Here is a 19,221-nt window from a genome sequence, read left to right as displayed (position 1 = left end):
AAAAAAAAAACAAAAAAAAACATTTCCTTCTTGAGGTTCAAAAAAAAGCAGCATTCGTTCATACTCTACCTCAGGATCGACAAACTTGATACAAATGTAAGTTTATACATTTCAGCTGACAAAATGTTTGCTCAGGAGCACTAGGCAATGCTAATAAAAAGTAGCGTATAAGTGAAAGCATTCCATTCCCACCCTAAATGGAAGAAAATGCAAGATAAATAATGGAATGAAAACAGATGTTTCAAAATCGCGTTTGTCAGCTGCTTACAAGATCCAAGTTTGCAGCAAAACTCAGATGTGTTAAACACAGTAAGTAAGGACTTAACAATGACAGGCTAACGTAATGTATACAAGCAAATTGTCGGTAAGAGAACATGACCAAAGAAAATAACCACATATTCGAAGTCATACTTCTTGCATCTCCTGACTTCATATAGATACAGCGAGCACTGTGTAAAAAATGCTGGCTTTTTTTTAGTTCGTGTCTAGTTCCTTAGCTCTGCCTGTCAATGTCCCACAGGCATTATGGTTTCAACAAGATTTCTTCGTATCGCATACTGAAACCAAGCTAATGCTGAGGTTGAAACACGTCATGTAACCACTGCTTTGTAATATAACGTTGCCTACAAAAAAGTCATTAGGGTATTTGAGCACAACGAATGACATTATTCTCAATCACATGACGTATTCAAAGTAGCCAGCACACAAAAAGTGACTTGTAATAGGTCTGAAATTGACCCAAATTCAATTTCTGCTTGAAATTAAAAATAGCCTAAGGGAAAGCCTTGGCCTAAGCACTCAGAGAAGTGAAGTCCAGCTAGCAGTCAGGCGTTGAGAGTTGTTTCTTCTGCTACAAATTTCTTATTTCTAAATATTAAATCATTGTAACAACTTCAAAACATGTTTTTTATGAACACTTTTATTCATTTAAACACAGGATACGTTGGTAAACTATTTACTAGCAGCTGTCATTTCAACTTGCAAAAGAGGCACTATAAAATTGCTATAACTGCTGAGTGGTGTACAGAATGAACTCTAAAGTTTGTTTAATCTATTTCAGCTCTTTGACTTGTTTGTGATTGCAGACAATAACAATAATCTCAAGGCTGACAAGAACATGAATGTCTTTATGAGGTAAGTTAAAGCTTTCTTAACCTCTTCATTCCTGAAACGTAAACTGTAATGCAATCCTGAGTAAGCTCAAAGTTATAAGCATAAATAACACGGGAATACAGGGAGATTAAAACAAACAGGAAAAAAAAAAAATCCAGGTCACTACCATTTCAGCCTGTCTTCAGAAGAATCGAGCACAGTACATCTCAGATCCTGGATGCAGAACAGAATCTGGACATTACTGTATACGCAAGTTTCCCTTGGTAGTAAAACTAGGACATGAATATGTTCATGTATGCTTTTCACTCACTCTTATGCTGGTAGACAGCACTATTGCCAACAAATTTCAATTTGATTTCCAGTATTTCTGTCACCAGCCACATCAATAGTGCAATTCTATACAGCTTTTAATATTTTAAAACTGATTTGGACATCTTTGGATTTATAATCTTCCATCACTAAAAAGTACAAAAAAATGCCCATATGCAAAGGAATAGGGCATGAGAGATGCACATTTCCTGTGTCTGGAAGGGGATAGATTCATTCCATAAGAAAAACCTGTGGCAGCTACGGCATCAGTAAGCATAGCATAGACCTTTCCAATTCATACATCCCTGCATTCCACAGATACACATCACATTACTCACCAGACAAACAAAATCCTAATGAGTCTTCCTTTAACGCTGTTGTGTAAAAGAACCCCCTGCAGAAAAGTCAGGTCCTGTGAATGGATTTGGATCTAATCAAAGTAACTTGGAGTGTTTTTTTTTTTCTCCTATCTGCACATCTGTTTGACATACAGCTATCAGGCCCAATTAACAAACCTGCTATAAATTAGAGGTGATATGCAGGTGGGCATGCATCTAACTTACAACAATTGTCAGAGTTAATTGCAAAGAAGTAACAGTATAGAAAGAAATTTACATCCTCTGCTATCAGCAAATCGAAGACCTGAATAAACATGAACATGCACGTATTTCAGAGTCAGTCCTGCAGCCAAACCTTCTGATCCAAATGTCGAAGAAACATACCTGCTCTTTAAAGGTGGCATCTTACAAAGGCAGTGGTGATAAACATGGACAGTAGTTACCATTTTTTTTTTATTTCTTTCCCCATGTTAACCGTTGGCCCGACAGATATATTATGCATTTAAAAGAAAAAGTCAATAGAAACATAAAAAAAATATACGTGAACAAAGGGATACTGTTTTTAAGAAGCTACGTTCTTAAGACTCACTTCCTACCACTTTGCTTTAACCTTTCGCTTAGAGAAACTGCCAGATCCACAGCATTCCTCTATTAACCTAGACCCCGCACTGACACACTACTTGCATTCGAGTCTGAATACAGAACAGCCTGCGATTCTGGTTCAGTCAAGAGCCAGAAGTGTTTCCTCGCATATGACCTGAACGACACAGGAGACAACTTGGTGGGAAATTTCAAAAGGTGTTTTACCAGTCTCAGGATACTCCATACACAAGTTCCTGCCCAGCCTGACTCACGCTGTGTCCACACTAACACTGACCCTGCCAGAGTTGCGGTGCTGGCAGACGCTCAAGACAGGCAGCTGACATTTTAAATGCTATGCAAGACCTCTGGCAGCTCCCTCTGCTGTTGCCAAAGGTAAAGCTACATTAATTCATGCAAGAAAGTTAGGCAACCCCCACAACAGACCAGCCCTTAAAGCCCCAGAAAACTGAAGCCATTCAATGGTCAGGCGACTGTAAAACAAGGACAAGGCTGAGCTGGAAGGCACAGAGCGAGCCACGGGCTTTAGACCGAGCCTCCCAACAGCTGTGCATGTACAATATAACAGCTGCCTTGGGGACACACTGCAAATTGCTCCAGCTGTAGAGATGTGATATTTGCTCTGCAGAAAGCCACTGGGCTGCAGACATGTCCCCCCCCGTGATGGGACAGGAAGGAGCCCTGCAAGAAACAATGACTACAGCTGAAGACCAACTCGCTCCCTGCAGTGCTAAATCAGTTATTAAACAACTTAGCCTACTCCAGTACTCTGCAAAACACAAAGTTTCTTCCCACCCTCAGAGGGTGAGGCCCACGCAGCTGTGAGCTACTGCTGCACACTGATGATCATGAGATCTCACAACCAAAGGGTGAAGAAAATGTTTCACCCAGGATGAGGCCACCTGGGATCTTAAGTCCTGGATGAGAAAAATGTGCTCACTGAGGATGGGAAAACACCCCCTGTTTGCCCAAAGAGCTGCAAGTGGTATAATTGGCACTTGCCAGTAATATTAAACATCCCCCAAATTAGACTGAGGGGTCACTGGAAACCCTTAGAGCAAACCTGAACTATTCAACTCCCCTGGGCCCAAGGGCAGCTATAAATACTTTGAGTGCCCACAGAGGGCAGCTCCACGTGAAGCTAAGCTACTTATTTTTGCATATTACGTTGTACTATTTAGTGCAGCCTCTGCACTCTCACGGTGACTCATGTGCAACAAGTGTTAATTCAGTGCTTTAAAATACACTGCCTACGTCACCCTAAGACTTTTTTTAAGCCTCTGACATAACTGAACCATTTCAGTGACTGACATTACCATCACGGTATGCATTCAATGCAACCCTCCTTTTCCTACATAAGCCTTTGTTACATTGCTGTGCACAGAGATGCCTTCCCCCTGCCACCCCTGACTATAGAGGAGGGCTCGATACCATACCAGCCCAGATTCCAGAAAGGATGTTTGGAGTACATTCTGACTTTAATGTTGCGCATGACATTCTGTACATTTAAATAGACCACAGATTTCCTATCTGCTGCACACATTTTAGATAGGAGAGCTGGCCACAAACTTAAGTCAGCAAGTCAGTGTGAGATTTGTTGAGATCCTCAAATGCTACATGATTCCAGTCTACATCTACTTCCAAAGTCCGAAGTGGAAATCAGCCTACTACTACTGCACGTGTTTTACTCCCAGTAATACCAGGAAGGTTTTCACAAGTGCATCAAGAGGTCAAGCACTCCGGAACTGTGTTTGCTTCTGACCACTAGTGTTCAGAAGTATTCTGTAGTTTTAAGTACATAATGTTGAAACGTCAAGATGATTAAAAAAAAAAATCCAGCATTAATAAAAGAAACCACGGTCCTGCAAAATTCCCTGTGGATTTCTATTTCTCTTTGCAACTGCTATTTCAGTTTCAAACTCTTTTGGGAATTCACAAACAAGATTAATGCTATCATGGAAAAGAAAATTAATATCCTAACCTAATACCTGAAAACTCAGTGTCTTGAAACAAGAGTAAGAAGATAATCTTTAACAAAATGTCAATGTGCGTTGCCTTCTGATTAATAATTAATTTAAATAATGCCCTACTGGTTTTATTAAGAAAGTCTTGGCATGAGTTAGTGTCAGAAGACAGAAAAGTAGATGCATACTCAAAGATTAAAGAAGAAAACACTGTTTAAGAAGGGAACAATACAATGTTTAGCATTGAACTTAAAACTGAGTGTTTTTTCTTAATGCCGTGAAGTTTAACTACAGAAAGCTGCTTACCTACTCACCTGCTAGTCACATAAAACCATCTCCCACAGTGGTCTTCCTGAAGGGAAAGAACACTTTCTCTATAGCGAGTCTCCCCTTTAAAGCTTACATTTTCCACAGCATTCTCAACTCTTAGAAATAGGTGTTATTTCCTACAATTCCTTCTATGGTTCCTTAGATATGCAAGACTAAAGACCATAGAAAACTATTTGAAGACACTTTATATATACTTTAATTCCAATTCTTGAGTCTCAAAACATTGAAAAAACAGTAGCAGCAATAAAAAAATGCTGAAATATAAAAGCCTCATTCTAACAAGTTACAAGAGGTTTCAATGCAGTCAGCATCCCCTTTATAAAGAACTTTGCTCTTTAGCCTCCTCCTGGCCTGCTTCATATTTAGAGAGCTAAGATCAAAGAAATAGAAATCCAGTAAAAACACCTTTAAAAGACACAACATTTTATTAACTGTTTCTTCTTTACATTATATTACTTCTACCTGTTCTCCTTAATTCCCTCCTGTACCTCCCTCATCCATACATACAAAGGCCAATTTTACATGGTGGTGGTTTTTGTTGTTGTTTTTTTTTTTTTTCCAATTGAAAGCACTGAATAGGGCAGTGTGAAGGCAAAATAACAGTCCAAGATTTTCAGAGAAATACTTGAAATCTTTCTTGTTCTGGAAATTCACTCAAGGCTCAAACAGCAAAGTAACCAGCAGAGCAACGAACAGCCAGACTGCGATATCCTGAACTTTCATGCATCTTTCTATCACTAGACTTGCCAAAGACTGAAATGGGGAGAGGCTTTCAGCTGGTTTCCCATGAAGTGCTGACACTGCAGATGAGGTGTAAAAGAGCACTGCATCAGCATTGGGTGCATTGCTAGTGCTAGCAAATACCTGTAGGTCATTTTGATATCCATTAGCAACTTGCCAATGTTTACAAATTTCAGTTCGTTTTTTTGTTTTGTTTTATTGTTTGCTTTTAAAAGAATACTGAGGAAAGCCAGAGATAAGGCCCCCAACCCCCAAAACAGGAAATGATCCTTCACAAAAGGCCTATTTGAAAAACCGAAACTAAAGCATTTCAGAGCAGACACCCCAAATCAATGATGCCAACTTACACACCCCTCTCTACATGGGCTTTCTACCTGAAAAAGGGATAGTAACACTACCTTGGGAAATCCAGCATCAGTTTTCTGACACCTACTCATTTTCTTAATGTTTTGTGCCCCCAGAGTTTTTGACATATAGCTGTGCACATCAAAGAGCAAGGTGGCAATATTCCCTCCATTTAGTTTTGAAAACTTTTTTCCTTACTCATCAGTTGTTAGACATAGGTGTGAATTCTTACAGAGAAATGATTAAAGCAAACTTTAAAAAGGCTGTGGAAGGGGGAGGCAGTCAGTTCTCACAGTCTAATTTAAAAATTCACCATCACTTATAATGAATGCCTGCCACTTAATATTGATTTAATGCAACTATAATCCAACTAATATGATGTATGCATTAGTGTGATAAGTACTGTATTGATTAAAACTACTAAAGTGTCACTAACTGAAATCAGACACTTCAACACCTGTGACTCCCAGTAATGCATCTCTGAACAACAGTTTGACACCAATAACCTATGAAATTTACCTGTAATCACAAATCCAGCACCATGTTTAGCCAGAGGTATCAGTCTTTTCTTTTGTACAAATAACAGTTAAACCACTCGTGTTAAATCAGCCTTTCTAAAAGACTAGCATTCCCTTCAGAAAACTTGAATTCTAAGCATCCCTTTTAATAAAGCTCATGTAAAAAGATTAAATACTGTACCATGCTCAAATTACAAAAGTTCCACAAGATGTAATTGTTAACTGGAGATAATTACCTCGATGAAGATGTTTCACGTACACATCCTGCAGTAGCTACATTTTTTGGTACAGTTTAAAGGCTAGCAAGTAGATCTAACAAGATTTCTTCATAATACAAAAACCTGACTTTTAACCAGTAAACATTTGTAGTTACTACTTCTTTATCCCAACAGAGCAATATATTTTCGTTATGCTCACTGAGTCCCATGGCTTTGCCCTCGGGAAACTCAAAGTGTAGGAAAAAATCCCGTAAGATCACAATGCTTCAGAAAAAACAAACGTTAAAAAAAAAAAAACAACAACCCAAAACCTCCAGAAGTTTCAGTCCTTTAAAGATGCTTACAGACAAAAAAGTAACAACAGCCTCATCACTCACGGTCACATACCAGTATTGGTGCCACCTAGTCAGAGCTCCAGTGATTTTATCACCTTCTGTTGGAAGCTTTTGTCTCCACCCTGGCTCTTCATCTCAAGTTGATTGCTAATCTTATGGATCTTTGGGTACCACCAGACAACAGAAGATGACCAGAAGGTGGTGCTTCTCCAGATACCTGCAGGTGTTGAAAACATCACTGTCTGAGAACTGCTGAGTCACAGCCCGAAGCACTGATTGAGCACCTGGAGGAAAGACCCAGTCAGCCCAGGGAGCACAGGTGAAGGCTAAGGCAGGTGAGCCAGGCTCCACCCCTGTGAGGCCTCATTTAAGGGCTGGCTGCCACTAAGGAAAGATCTCTCACTGGAAATTTCTCTTTGGTGGAAAATATTTCCTGTAAACCCAGCATCTTCTGATACAGGTGAGTGATCTGCATCCCTTCCTTTGTACCACCTTTCTATTGTGCCAGTCCTTCTGTCTTTTTTGTAACACCATTTCAAGTGTGTTGGTTTTTCTGATTGCTACAAATGCTTTTTTTTTTTTTTTTAAGCAATTCTGCCTTTTTCACCCACTGAAAGCCTTAAGAAAAATTCCCCCTAAAAAAAGCTAATTTTCAAACCTTCTAATCAACAATACAGCTGATATTAATAATAAAAAACTGCTCCTGTCTCAAAGACAGGAGTTCATTAATTCCAAACTTAACTACAAAACGACAAAAAAAAGCCACAGATCTATTCCATACTTTTCTCCACTTGTAAAGGACAACCCTCTCTGCAACCCTCTGCTAACACTGGGTATCCTTAAAAGCAAGGGATTCATGTGTTCCCTTGTGTACCTGATTTCATTTAATTAGTGTTCAGGTGCCTCAGTGGGATGAGAGGCTGTAAGGCGCTACATGTCTTAAACCTGGAAGGCAGGAGTTCCTGTCCCAGAGGCCCTATTGACCTCTACTGTATAAATAACTTGGTCCTGTTAAGTTATGCAACCAAGGACACTTCAAGAACATGCTGAAAAAACTGATTCATATGATTTTTCAAAGGGATTTCTGTGCTGAGTTCCAGGAACATAATTCATAAAAACTATGAGGTGTGGCATCTACCACAGCGAACTACCAAGATAAAAATGAAAACACTAATGTTGCTGATCAAAGTAATAATGACTTTGAAGCACTGTTCAAGAAGCTTACTGGACACAAAACCCAAAACGATCCTCAATTCTGTGCCTTTCCACAAGAGGACACTAAAATAATGAGAGAAGTATTTCCACAAAGGAAGTCCATCCAGCTATCAGGTACAGTTCTTCATTACCAAGTGAAGTGTTTCTCACTATTCCACAATCAAGTAGACAGAAAAGTATAATTATGTTCTTTGTAATATGTGTTTTAGTGATTCTATGGATTAGTATTTGATTTTGAGTGCTTAAGCAGGAAAAAATGATACCTTTTGACTCAGCGCAACAATTAACTGATGCCCCAGAAATACTTTATTTCATTTGAGAACGGAATGTTGTTGCTCAATTTACATGCTTTACACTAAGGTGAATGCATTTTACCTCTGCAGTGTGACTTTGCCACTGAAAGCACACTGCATTTCCGGGGGAAAGCCTAGCTGACTCCTTTTTCAACTCCCACATTCAAGAACGGGCAAATTACCTCAAAAGTGTCCGAAAGGAAGTGAAGTGAAAAATCTTGATTTTTAAAGGCAGCGTGCAGCCAGCAGAGCTGCTCGCCGACCGCCCGGCCCTCGCTACCACAGCGAGCGAGGAGGGCGCGCGCGGCGCGAGCAGCTCCCGCCCAACGAACGGGGCCGCTCCCTCACGGGGGGCGCGGGGGAGCCCCTCGCAGCCGTTACGGAGCCCCTGCCGCATCTGGCACGAGGTGTAAAGTCTGGCGGTGCTCAGCTGCCCGTCCTCCCAGCGCAGTTTAGACCTTTGCTACTTTTTTGTATGCGTCGGAAGGCTGGGGAGAAAAAAAGAAACACCCACCCCAAAGCGAACAGAGCCGCGAAACGCACCTCGTGCCCGGTGTTTTCCGCTGTAACCCTAACTGGGCAGGGGGACAGGGACAGGGACAGAGCGGCCTTTGAGGCCGCCGAGCGCCGGGGGAGCTGTAGGCATCGGGACGTGCTCTACGGCTTCCTGCGGCGATTATGCGCTGCCGCGGCGCGAGCTCCTGACGGCGGGAGGCTCCGTAAAACCCGCCACGCAAACCTTTCCCCCACCCTCCGAGAGTGAGCGAGCCCCGCCGGAACGCCCAGCTCCGCGACGCGCCCGGGCAGCTGCGGCCTGCACCGGGCCTCCCAACTCTCGCGAGAGCGCGGCCGTCGGCCATTTTCTCATTGATTGGCGCTGGCGGAGGGGGGTGGGGGCCCTCGTCGGCTGGGGTGGCGGCGGCGGAGGAGGAGGATGAGCCGGCGGCGTCTCTCCGCCTCCCGCTGCTGACGACGACGGCGACGCTCGGCTCTGCCTGCTGCGGGCCCAGTGCCGCGCCACCGGCCATGGTGCCCAGCGAGGAGAACCAGCTCGTCCCCAAGGAGGTGAGACGAGGGGGGCGCGGGCCGGGCGACGCACGAAGGGGCGGCGGCGGCCCGGCGGCGACGGGAGGCGCCGGGGCTGGCGGGGGGTAGGCTCGGCCTGGTCGCCTCCGTGCGGGGCGGGGGGGGGTGCGTCTTTGTGAGGAGGCGGGAGGCCCTTCGCCCGCGGGGCTCCGAAGGCTGGGGCTGACGGGGAAGCGCGTGGGGAGGGACGGGGGAGCGGTCGACGCGCCGAGGCCGGGGCTGTGCCAGGCCGCGGGGCGGCCGGGGAATTGCACCTGTCTGTGTCATGGCACGCGGGGGAGGCCGGGCTGCGTGGCGGCCGCCTCTGGGGCCGGGCGGGACGGCGACGACCGCGCTTGTCCGGGGCTGCTCGCGGGGTGGGAGGCTGGTGCGGGGCTGGGGAGCGCCGGCGGCTGGTGGAGGGGGTGGGAAGAGCAGGGCCCCGGCGTGCGGGGCGGCCCCCGGGCGGCTGCGAAATGGCAGCCGGGGAGTGCCTCCGCCCGGCTGGGGCCGTGTGGTCCGCTCAGGTGCGGAGCTGTGCGGGCGGCCGCGCTTTGCCGGCGGTGGATAGCGCGGAAAACATGGGTCGACTCAACGGTAGATCGATAAATAAAGCTACGATAGGTTCCTCGTCTCCCCTTTGGAGCAGGGGGGTAGGGAGAAGGCTTGTTTTCAGCCATAGGCTGAAGATAAGAGGCTGTGTGAGGAGGAAGGCGAAGCCTCTGTCCTGCAGCGATAGGCAAATGACACGTGTCAAGCGTGAGAGATACTGCCCAGGGAAAGGAGCCTGCAGTGTTGCGAGCTGTGTTGGGGAGCACTTAGAGCGGTGGTGGCAGAAACTTCATTTCCTGAGCAGGTACCCTTGCACATTCAGCTTTTTCTGTTTTACTTTTGCTTGGTTATGTGAACTCTTCCTGTTGTTTTTCATCAAACGTCATTGCTCTGGGGAGCCTTGTGAGACGGGGACTTCAGGTTTTGTAGGCTTCAGGAAAATGAAGTGGTATCCCTGAGCACAACTAAGTTAAATATTGAATTTTAGTAGCAAATTGTAGGTACAGAATTGCACAGATAAGGAAGGACGAAGGTAACTTCGTTCAGTATGGAAATGAAGGAGAAACCTCGTGCTTATATTAACTGGAAGAGTCAAGTTGATTAATATAAGAATTTAGCTGAGGCTGTTTCTTTATATGTATTAATAGTATCACTGTTGGCTTTAAAGTTGTATTCAGAATGTACGTATGATTCAGCTGTGTATTTTTAACCAACTCATTGGACTGGGGTTTTGCATGCACTTCTGTCTGGATAGAGCGAAAGTATGGCTAAAGGAAGATGAATACTTAAAACACGTGTGATTATGGATACGGTTATCTTAAGCATATGGGATGAAGTCTGCAAACTTTTTACTTAACATTACTGTGAGTTGCTTTTTTCTCAGTAAGTTTTCTCAAGTACTTTATTGTACCCTTATGCCTTTTGTAAATAAACGAAATGGAACAGCATCATTTCTTCAAGATGCTGGAATTGGTAGAATCTGATGAAACTTTCTCTGCGGACACAAAGGCAAACTGAGGAGAAAGATCAACTGTTAAGGCCATCTGATTATACATCATAGAAATTTATCTTCAACTTATCCTGAAAAACATTGGACATTTTTTATTCATTTCAGTGACAGAAGTTTAACAAGTATTATGCTACAGCATTCCTTTTAAGTCCTGAGATTCATTAGTGGTCTCACTGCTGAGAACACTGAGTTATGGGTAAACAGAACTCTCCAGGTCTGAGTTCTCAACATCCACCTTCTAAATATCCTTATGAAGTCATTAGCAGTGGCTGGAGACAAAGCAGGTCTTCTGGAGCTTCAGTTCTGCCCTTTGGGGATGGATAAAGGATTACAGTTCAGTGTTTTTTTTTTTTCTTCTTCCTAAAGGCCTTAGTAATTATCACTTATTTAGCTATCTGTCTCGACTGGTTTCAAAGATTAAACTGGGATATGAACCAACGTCTGCTGAAAATGAGTATGCAACTGTATTTTTGCCTTTGCATTCCAGTGTTAAAGAGTAAAAAAAAAAAAAAAAAACCAACAACAACATTTGCTTTAGGCCAGTCTGGGGAATGACTAATCAAATGACAGGAAAAGGGCTTTGATTCTTGTCTACAAGCTTATTTGAGGTCACCGTAGACACAGCACTAGAGTGCATCAGTGTTAACAGCCTTTGGTGTCAGAATAGGAAGATATGTATTAGGTTGTTTATAAGTCTTCTGTTTGTATTTTGTATACCTTGTGCTTACAGAATTGCGGATTGCTGTTTTTGAAGTGCATGTATTGCGTGTTTTTTTTTTAATTTGGAGCATATGTACTAAAACAGTTAATAGTCCAGTATTTAGATGGAGATTTTTGCCCAGGTTACACAAGTATTTAGTAAGCTAATTCTTGCTTTCTTGCTACTCACTGCTTGATACTTTCCCAGCTGTTTCAATGCTCATGTGACCAATGACTCCTTAATAATCGGGGTATGAGTATTCCCATTCTGTGTGAATTGGTCCACATTCCCTTTCCTTGCAATTCTAAATTCCCTTTCTTTCTTCTGAGAAGAGAGAATTGGATCTTCGGAGAAGATCTAATTTAGTATTCTTTTATACCAAGTAAAACAGAAGTCATTGGGTCACAGACAGGACATTGCTCACCCTAGTTAATGCTAGACAGTCTAGAAGAATTGCTTTGTTATTTTATGTCATTTTTTTTGCCCTGGTTAAGTTATCCAGGGAGGGAGGGGATTATCAGTAGGATCAACTTGGAAATAAGTGATGCTATTAGAAGAGAAAAACACTTCAGTGGCTTCCAGTGTTTTAGAAGAAAGTAGACCTGAAACTTATATTTGACAAATACACCTCAAATGGCAAATAATACAATATTATAATCAACACAGCTGATGAAAAAGGTAAGCATTTCTTTACTGATAAGTACATTATACAGAAACTTTTACTGAAAATCGAGTTGTATCCACTTACAGAGCATTGCTCAGACTCATAATTGGTCAGAATATAAAAAGTAGGTTCTGCCATGAGCTTCATGAAATGTCTGTGCCACTAATTAACTAAATGTTGTGCAGATACTTTCTCAACAAGTTCCAGCATGAGCTATTCAAAGTACACCTGTCAGAATAAGTACGTATGCTTTGTACTTGCTGCCATTTAATCAAAGAAGGTAGTGCGTGTTCCCTCAGCTAACTAATGAGTCTTTTCATCCCTTCGCTAATTAATCCATTTTAATCTCCTGCATTGAACAAATCAAAGATGCTTCTTGATAGATATCACACTACTTCATTAGAAGGACAGGAAATCAGAGTAAGATATTGGCATTTGTTTGGTGAAGGAATGTTGTTCTTTTCAATGCTGATGATGCCTTTGTTCTTTGATTCCAGTATGTTGAAAAACAACAGATAGTTATAGGTAGTGTAACTTAGCAGTTTTTCTCTGCTTTCTTTCTCACGTGCTTTATTTTTGTTGTGAAACATGAAGTAGTTTATCTTTAACAATCACACATTCTTTGGCTGAGCAAATTGGAAAATCAAATTTAGAAAACCAAATCTGAACGGAAGTGCACCAAGTCATTTGTTGCTTGCAAACAGATGCTTTCTGAATGATGCTCGGAGAGTACTGCAGCTTGGTGAACAAGGCATGAGAGTAACGTGCAAGATCTTTCCCTGTTTTGTTCAGCCGCTGGGCTTCCTAGAGTTACAGGTTAGTTCCCTTTGCTATTGTGTAATATGTAGTACAAGAAAGGTTATCAAGTTAATTATAATAAGAGGTTGTTACTTGGTACTGGAACATCAGTCTGTTGATGTTATTAGCCAAAGTTATTACTAAATAGAGTAATCTGACAAATAATATGGCACTTTATTTTTTTGTTGCTGTAATGCATTTTAAACACGACAAGCAGTGTTCTCTAGTATTTTGTGGCTCACCGATTGAAGGTACCAAATGAACTGAGTACAGTACTGCAAGTACAGTCCTTAATTTTTAGAGCAGTTACATGCTGTTTCTCAAAATAGTAATGGACTTTTTCTAAGCTGTAAACTAATCATCTGGATGCGGAGCATACACTAAATATGTCTGTATTAAATTCTAGACTGTCATGAGCTCAGAACTTCAGCATACAACAGAAATTTGTTTGAAACTTACAGTTATCGTTCTTAAATAACTTCACTAATTTTGTTTTTCCTGTTTTTTAAAACCTTAGTACTTGTGGGTTTAGATCAGTGCAGTGGCATCATAGCTTTAAAATATGGATTTTCCTATCCCACAAATTTTAAGTAATTCCTATGTTCCTTTTGGTGGCAGAATGAATTGATACTAATATAAAAAGAAATCTTGCAGATAAGTACCAAAGTAGGCATACACTTTGACTTAGTTACCTTTAACTCACAGGATTTAGTCCTGTTGGAATTAAAGTCTGGAATAAAAAGGTCTTATTTTAAACCTTTTTCTCAGCATGTTGAAACAAATGCAGTAATAGAAAGAAATAGAAATAAAAATGTGTAGATATTCAGATATCCAGTCACAGCTCCACTCCTGTTGTATTCAAAAATATTTGGGGGTTTATGTCTGAAGCTTGTGTGAAACTTAGGTGTAGAAAATGGAGTGATTGAGTTGTAGAGTTGATTTTTTTTCTTTCAGTTTGTAAACATCTTTGATTCCTTTTGCAAACACTTGAAGCTGATATTTTACACTTTATTCCTTTGTAAATGAATACAGCATGCCTTCATGTGAGCTGCTGCTTTGGCATTTTACTATATTTTTCTTGTCTCGATCAAAACAATATTTTCAAAACAATGCTGTTACATTATAACTAACAAAATGATAACTGAAAACTGCACGTCTTCACATTTTTCTTGTAAACTCAGATAAAATGGTATCCAACTTATTCACGGTTTCATCCACTGTGAAAGTGTTGGCAATTCTTTGTTCGTGTTTTGCAATATTTGGCATGTAATCTGCTTGTGTCAAACAAAAGGTCTTAGCACTGGTTCTTGAAATAACTTCAAAAAGAACATGTTGTCCATGTTCTAAAAAAACGAAGGGGTAAAACTGGCAAAAATTATTTGATTGGACTTGGTCTCTGTGGATTATGACTGCGCTCCTTATGTGACTATAAGGCTCCTTTTCTGACAGCAGATACATTTTTAGATGGTCAGTTCTGTAAAATAGTTTAGCATTCAGCATTGTTAAGTTAAGCAGGATGCTTCATCTGGGATAAATTGCTCTGTAGATCACAGTCCATACCCTTTAAAAAGGAAATCTTCCATGGCTGAGGAAGTCATTGCATGGCAAAAGGGATATTTTCTTGGAGCAGAACCTGAATGTGAAATCTCACATCTTGATAAGATGTGATGAGAGCACCTTTGAAATAACATGAAGATTCAAGCATGAATTCTGTTTTACTGGATGTTGGAGTTTTGTAAGGTGTGTAGGTGAAATGTACTTGATATACTGTGTGCTCTCTGTAGATAATATCTGGAAAGAGATTGATTTTGAGCTTTGTTGCACTTTGGAAGATGGTCTGGTGCAATACTGCAGGAGCTAAAAGAATTGAAGACATGTTTATTGATTTGCATAGTTACCGTTGATCAGTAATGATTGACATTAAAGATAAAATAAAGGAGATTTAACAGTTGCTAGTAGTACCTAGTCTCTTGTTTGTAAATAAAATATTTTCATCAGTTAGTAAATGGAAAAATATATGGGAGAAACAAGGTCCTTCCTTGTACATGCATTGTCATTGCATACCTTCTGCTTCAGTGTTCCGTGTTCTTTCCGGAATCCTTTGCAGTAATGGCAGCAGATAGAGTTTATGCCCAGGCTTCCTGGGTTCTTACGTTCTTGACTTATCCTTCATTGAGTGTAATATAGCTAGATATCTACGTGAGGAATCTCTGCTGGTCCATTATTCCAACTTCTTCTATCTCTAGCAGCAGGTAGGCAGTTAAAAATTAACTCCACATTCATGCCTTCTAGTGTCAAATGTACAGAAACTTATTTTTTAACCTATCTGCCAGTGATTTTTGCACTAAAATATACATTTCAAAATTGTTCAGAAAGTCCATTTTTCCTCCCTCAGACAGTTTTCTTTATGTATTTACTTAATTTAATATTTACGATTTACTTAATTTAATATTTACACCTTAAATTTAAGTTGTAAATACTTAATGTATTTACAACTCTTAAATCCAGAAAAAAAAAGTCCTTTTAATTATTTGTACAGTAGGAACATGTTTCAGGAGAGTTCATGGTAGGTCTGTACTGATTGGAATGGTGAGCAAGCATGAAAACATATCCACTGCTTCTGTGACTTTACATAGGAAACAAATGATGTGGTTATAGGATGACAGATAAGTGTGGTAAGTATCTCACGGTGTTCCCCCATGTTTCAGAAGAAAAATGGTCGTGGTGATAAAGGAAGGGGTGAACAAGATGCAGACAAAAAGGAAGCAGTATATAGTTGAGACTACTTCAGGTCAAAATAAAAAGTTTGTACTGTAATGTATAGAGTCTGGCAAATTGCTAATATAGAATCATAGAATGGTTTGGGTTGGAAGGGGACCTTAAAGACCACCCAATTTAAACCCTCTTGGACAGAGTTGCCACCCATTAGATCAGGCTGCCCAGTGCCCCATCCTACCTAGCCTTGAACACCTCCAGATTTGGATCATCCTTAGCTTCTCTAGATAACATGTTCCAGTGCCTCACCAGTCTCATAGTGAAGATTTCTTCCTTACGTCTGACCTAAACCTGCCCTCTTAAAGTTTAAAACTATTACCTCTTGTCCCATCGCTACACTCTCTAAAAAAAAGTCCTTTCCCATCCTTCCTTGCGTGCCTTCTTTAAATGCTGAAAGGCAGCTATAAGGTCTGCCTGGAGCTTTCTCTTCTGCAGGTTGAACGGCCCCCAACTTTTATCAGCCTTTCTTTGTGGAAGAGGTACTTCAGCCCTCTGATGGTCCTTCTAGCCCTCCTCTGGACGTGTTCCAACAGTTCCATATCCTTTTATGGTGGGGGCTTGAGATCTGAGTGCAAACTGCAAGTGGGGCCTAATGAGGAGTAGAGCAGGGCAGTTGCCTCCCTTACCCTGCTGGTCTTGTTTCTTTTGATGCAGCCCAGGGTATACTTGTCTTTCTGGGCTGTAAGAGCATGTTGTTGGCTTCTGTTGAGCAGCTTCTTAACCAGTGCTCCCAAGTCCTTCTCCTGAGGGCTGCTCTCAATCCATTCTCTGCCCAAGCTGAACGAGCGCTTGGGATTGCCCTGACCCACGTGCAGGGCCTTGCACTTGACCTTATTGAACTCAATGAGGTTTGTGTGGACCCACCTATGAAGCCTGTCCAGATCCCTGTGGATAGTGTCCCCTTCCTCCAGCATGTGAACCACACCACACAGTTTGGCGTTACTGGTGATCTTGCTGAGGGTGTGCTCAATCACCCTGTCCTTGTTGCTGATGAAAATGTTAAACAGAGCATGTCCCAGTATTGACCCAAGGGACACCACTTACCGCTGCTCTCCACTTGGACAGTGAGCCATTGACTGTAAGTCTCTGAGTTGAGCCATCTAGCCAATTCCTTATCCACTGAGCGTTCATCCAGGATGCCGCTTAGGACAATGTCAAATGCTTGCAGAAGTTCAGGTTGGTGAATTCAGGTGCTCTTCCCTTATCCACCAACATTATAATGCCACGGTATAGGCTGCAAAATTGTCAGGCATGGTTTGCATGTGGTGAATACATTTTGGCAGTCCCCGGTTGCCTCTGTATGCCTTAGCGTAGTTTCCAGGAAGATCTACTCCATGATCTTGCACGGCACAGAGATGAGACTGACTGGACTTTTTCCAGGTGGGGGTTATGTTTCCATTTTTGCAGTCGCTGGGAAATTGACCAGACTGCAGAGACTTTAGGAATATGATGGATAGCATCTTAGCAACTTTATCTGTCAGTTCCGTCAGGACCTGCTGATACATCTCACAAGATCCCATGGGCTTAGGCGCCTTCTGATTCCCTAGATGGTCTCAGAGCTGTGAACTTCATTTACCTTTAATTTTAGTTAAGTCTGGATACAGAAGTCCCTAGAAATTAAATGATTCAGAGTCATAGAAAGAGAATATGATTGATTGAAATTAAAACCTTTAAAATAAAAGTGAAATGCTTAAAATGTCCAGTGCTTAAGTGGATTAGACACTAAAACCTGACCTGTTATTTCAGAGGATGTATTCTTTATTATCCATGGATTTTCTGTTCATTTTTTCATTTGTTAGAATTCACATTGCCTGTAGGGTGCTTAGGGAAACATTTGTACTGTTTAACTTTTGACAGTTGCCATGTTGAATTTTTAAGGGCAGTAATTAATCACTAAATGTCCTTTAATTTACCATATTTGAAGGACCAGTGGAAGAGTAAGAAGTCCGGTTCTTCAAGGTGTTCTTAAGACGCATGTACGATCTTATGAAATACACAACTAAGAGCAGAGCCTCTGAAAAAAGCAGAGGCCTTTATCTCTTACTTCAGCTGTCCTCAGATATGCTCCCCATATACTTCGCAGTCCTTCAGACACTCTAGATAAATATACTTCTTTGGCCTCATACCAGCTTTTTCAGGCTGTTGTTTCTACTATTATAAATGCTATTGTAAATACTGTTGACCCAGTAATCCCCAGAAGTAGAAGCAGTTTCTCAAAGGTGAATGCTAGCCTTGTAGTACACTCTTTCTTTCTGAGGCATAGTGTTTTTTCAGGCATGTTTAGTAAGTTGGAAGTGTTAGACTTTGAAGTGTGTAGAGGAAATAATAACTTGACTATATTTATTTTGAGTGACATTTATTTTGAGTGATTTTTAACAACCAGCATGCTACTCTGTTTCAGTGAGGTAGCAAACACTAACTTCTTTTAAATTAAAATTTTCTTACCACGGAAGGATTTCTGTGTTTAAAAACCAAGTAACTGACCTGAGATATACATGCAGCAGTAAATATAGTGAAATGTGTATCTCTTCTCCAGTGCAGCTGAGAATCCAGTGGCTCTGCTGCAGTTTAATGTCCTCCCTTTTCTGTCTTCATCAGGTCATCCGTTAGAGGAAGGCATTCTGGGGGATCATCTGGCCAGGGTCATTAGTCTCAGTTGTGGCTCCAGCCTTCTTCCATGATATCCAGCAGTTGTCTTCTCTCTACAGCGGACTGGAAACCGGGTGGAGAAAAAAGCAATGTGACAACTGGAGTAGTGATATTTTTTTTTATCTTCCTGCTCATGCAAAGTAGAAGGGGGAGTTGCTCCTCTCATCCTGTAAAGTAACACTGACATGTACAGACGAAAACCAAACCAACACACAATTAATTTTAAGAAGGATTAGCAACATGAGGCAGCTCAATGTGGAGCAGCGTGAGAAGCTGTACAAGCTTAAGAAAGGGGAACTGGGGGGTTGGAAATAAGCAAGCGGGAGCAAGGCTGCTGCTTCTAGCAGCCGCTGCAACTATTCAAGCTGTAACTGCTTGAACAAGTGAGGCGTTGCTGCATTCAAAGTTTTGAGGCTGCCTTGCATGTGTGAAGTGCTTTTAGTACATTGTGAATTCAACAGTCTTGGTGAGTTTCCAAAATAGACAGGTATGTTTGTATGATTGTGTAAGAGCGTCACAATTATTTTTAAATGGCAGGTTTTTTTAGGTATCTCATTTAGGCGTAAATTTCTTTAATTTGGGGTATATCAAATACTCTGAGATGAAAACACAGCTAATGCCATAGATTGAAGTAGAGGGAAATGGTATAACTGAGCATCTAGTGCTCCAAATGTTTGAGTTGAAACAGTG

General features: G+C 41.5%; 2 protein-coding genes across 11 annotated transcripts in view; one reads left to right on the top strand and one right to left on the bottom strand.

Annotated features, from left to right (window-relative positions):
• The window catches only part of GALNT18 (polypeptide N-acetylgalactosaminyltransferase 18), a 321,281-nt gene extending 312,283 nt beyond the window's left edge, over window positions 1–8,998 (bottom strand). For 5 of the 6 annotated variants that reach the window (XM_021400987.1, XM_021400985.1, XM_021400993.1 and 2 more), the window contains exons 1-2: window positions 8,502–8,587; window positions 6,864–7,028 (exon numbers count right to left, since the gene is read on the bottom strand). The gene's annotated coding sequence lies outside the window, so the exon portion shown is untranslated. Of the gene's footprint in view, window positions 1–6,863; window positions 7,029–8,501; window positions 8,588–8,862 lie in introns of those variants that run through there. The other variant, XM_021400989.1, reaches the window with a different exon arrangement.
• Window positions 7,174–19,221, top strand: part of USP47 (ubiquitin specific peptidase 47) — a 58,513-nt gene continuing 46,465 nt past the window's right edge. For 2 of the 5 annotated variants that reach the window (XM_021400979.1, XM_021400978.1), the window contains exon 1: window positions 9,255–9,384. In XM_021400979.1, coding sequence (XP_021256654.1) covers window positions 9,346–9,384 — 39 coding nt within the window. In that variant the 5' untranslated portion in view covers window positions 9,255–9,345. Of the gene's footprint in view, window positions 7,272–7,889; window positions 8,141–9,254; window positions 9,385–10,220; window positions 10,241–19,221 lie in introns of those variants that run through there. The other 3 variants (XM_021400980.1, XM_021400981.1, XM_021400982.1) reach the window with 3 other exon arrangements.

The sequence above is a fragment of the Numida meleagris genome, chromosome 6 (genome assembly GCF_002078875.1).
Source record: "Numida meleagris isolate 19003 breed g44 Domestic line chromosome 6, NumMel1.0, whole genome shotgun sequence".
Lineage (NCBI taxonomy): Eukaryota > Metazoa > Chordata > Aves > Galliformes > Numididae > Numida > Numida meleagris.
The sequence above is the reverse complement of the archived record's forward strand: the minus strand, read 5'-3'. Positions and strand labels throughout refer to the sequence as shown.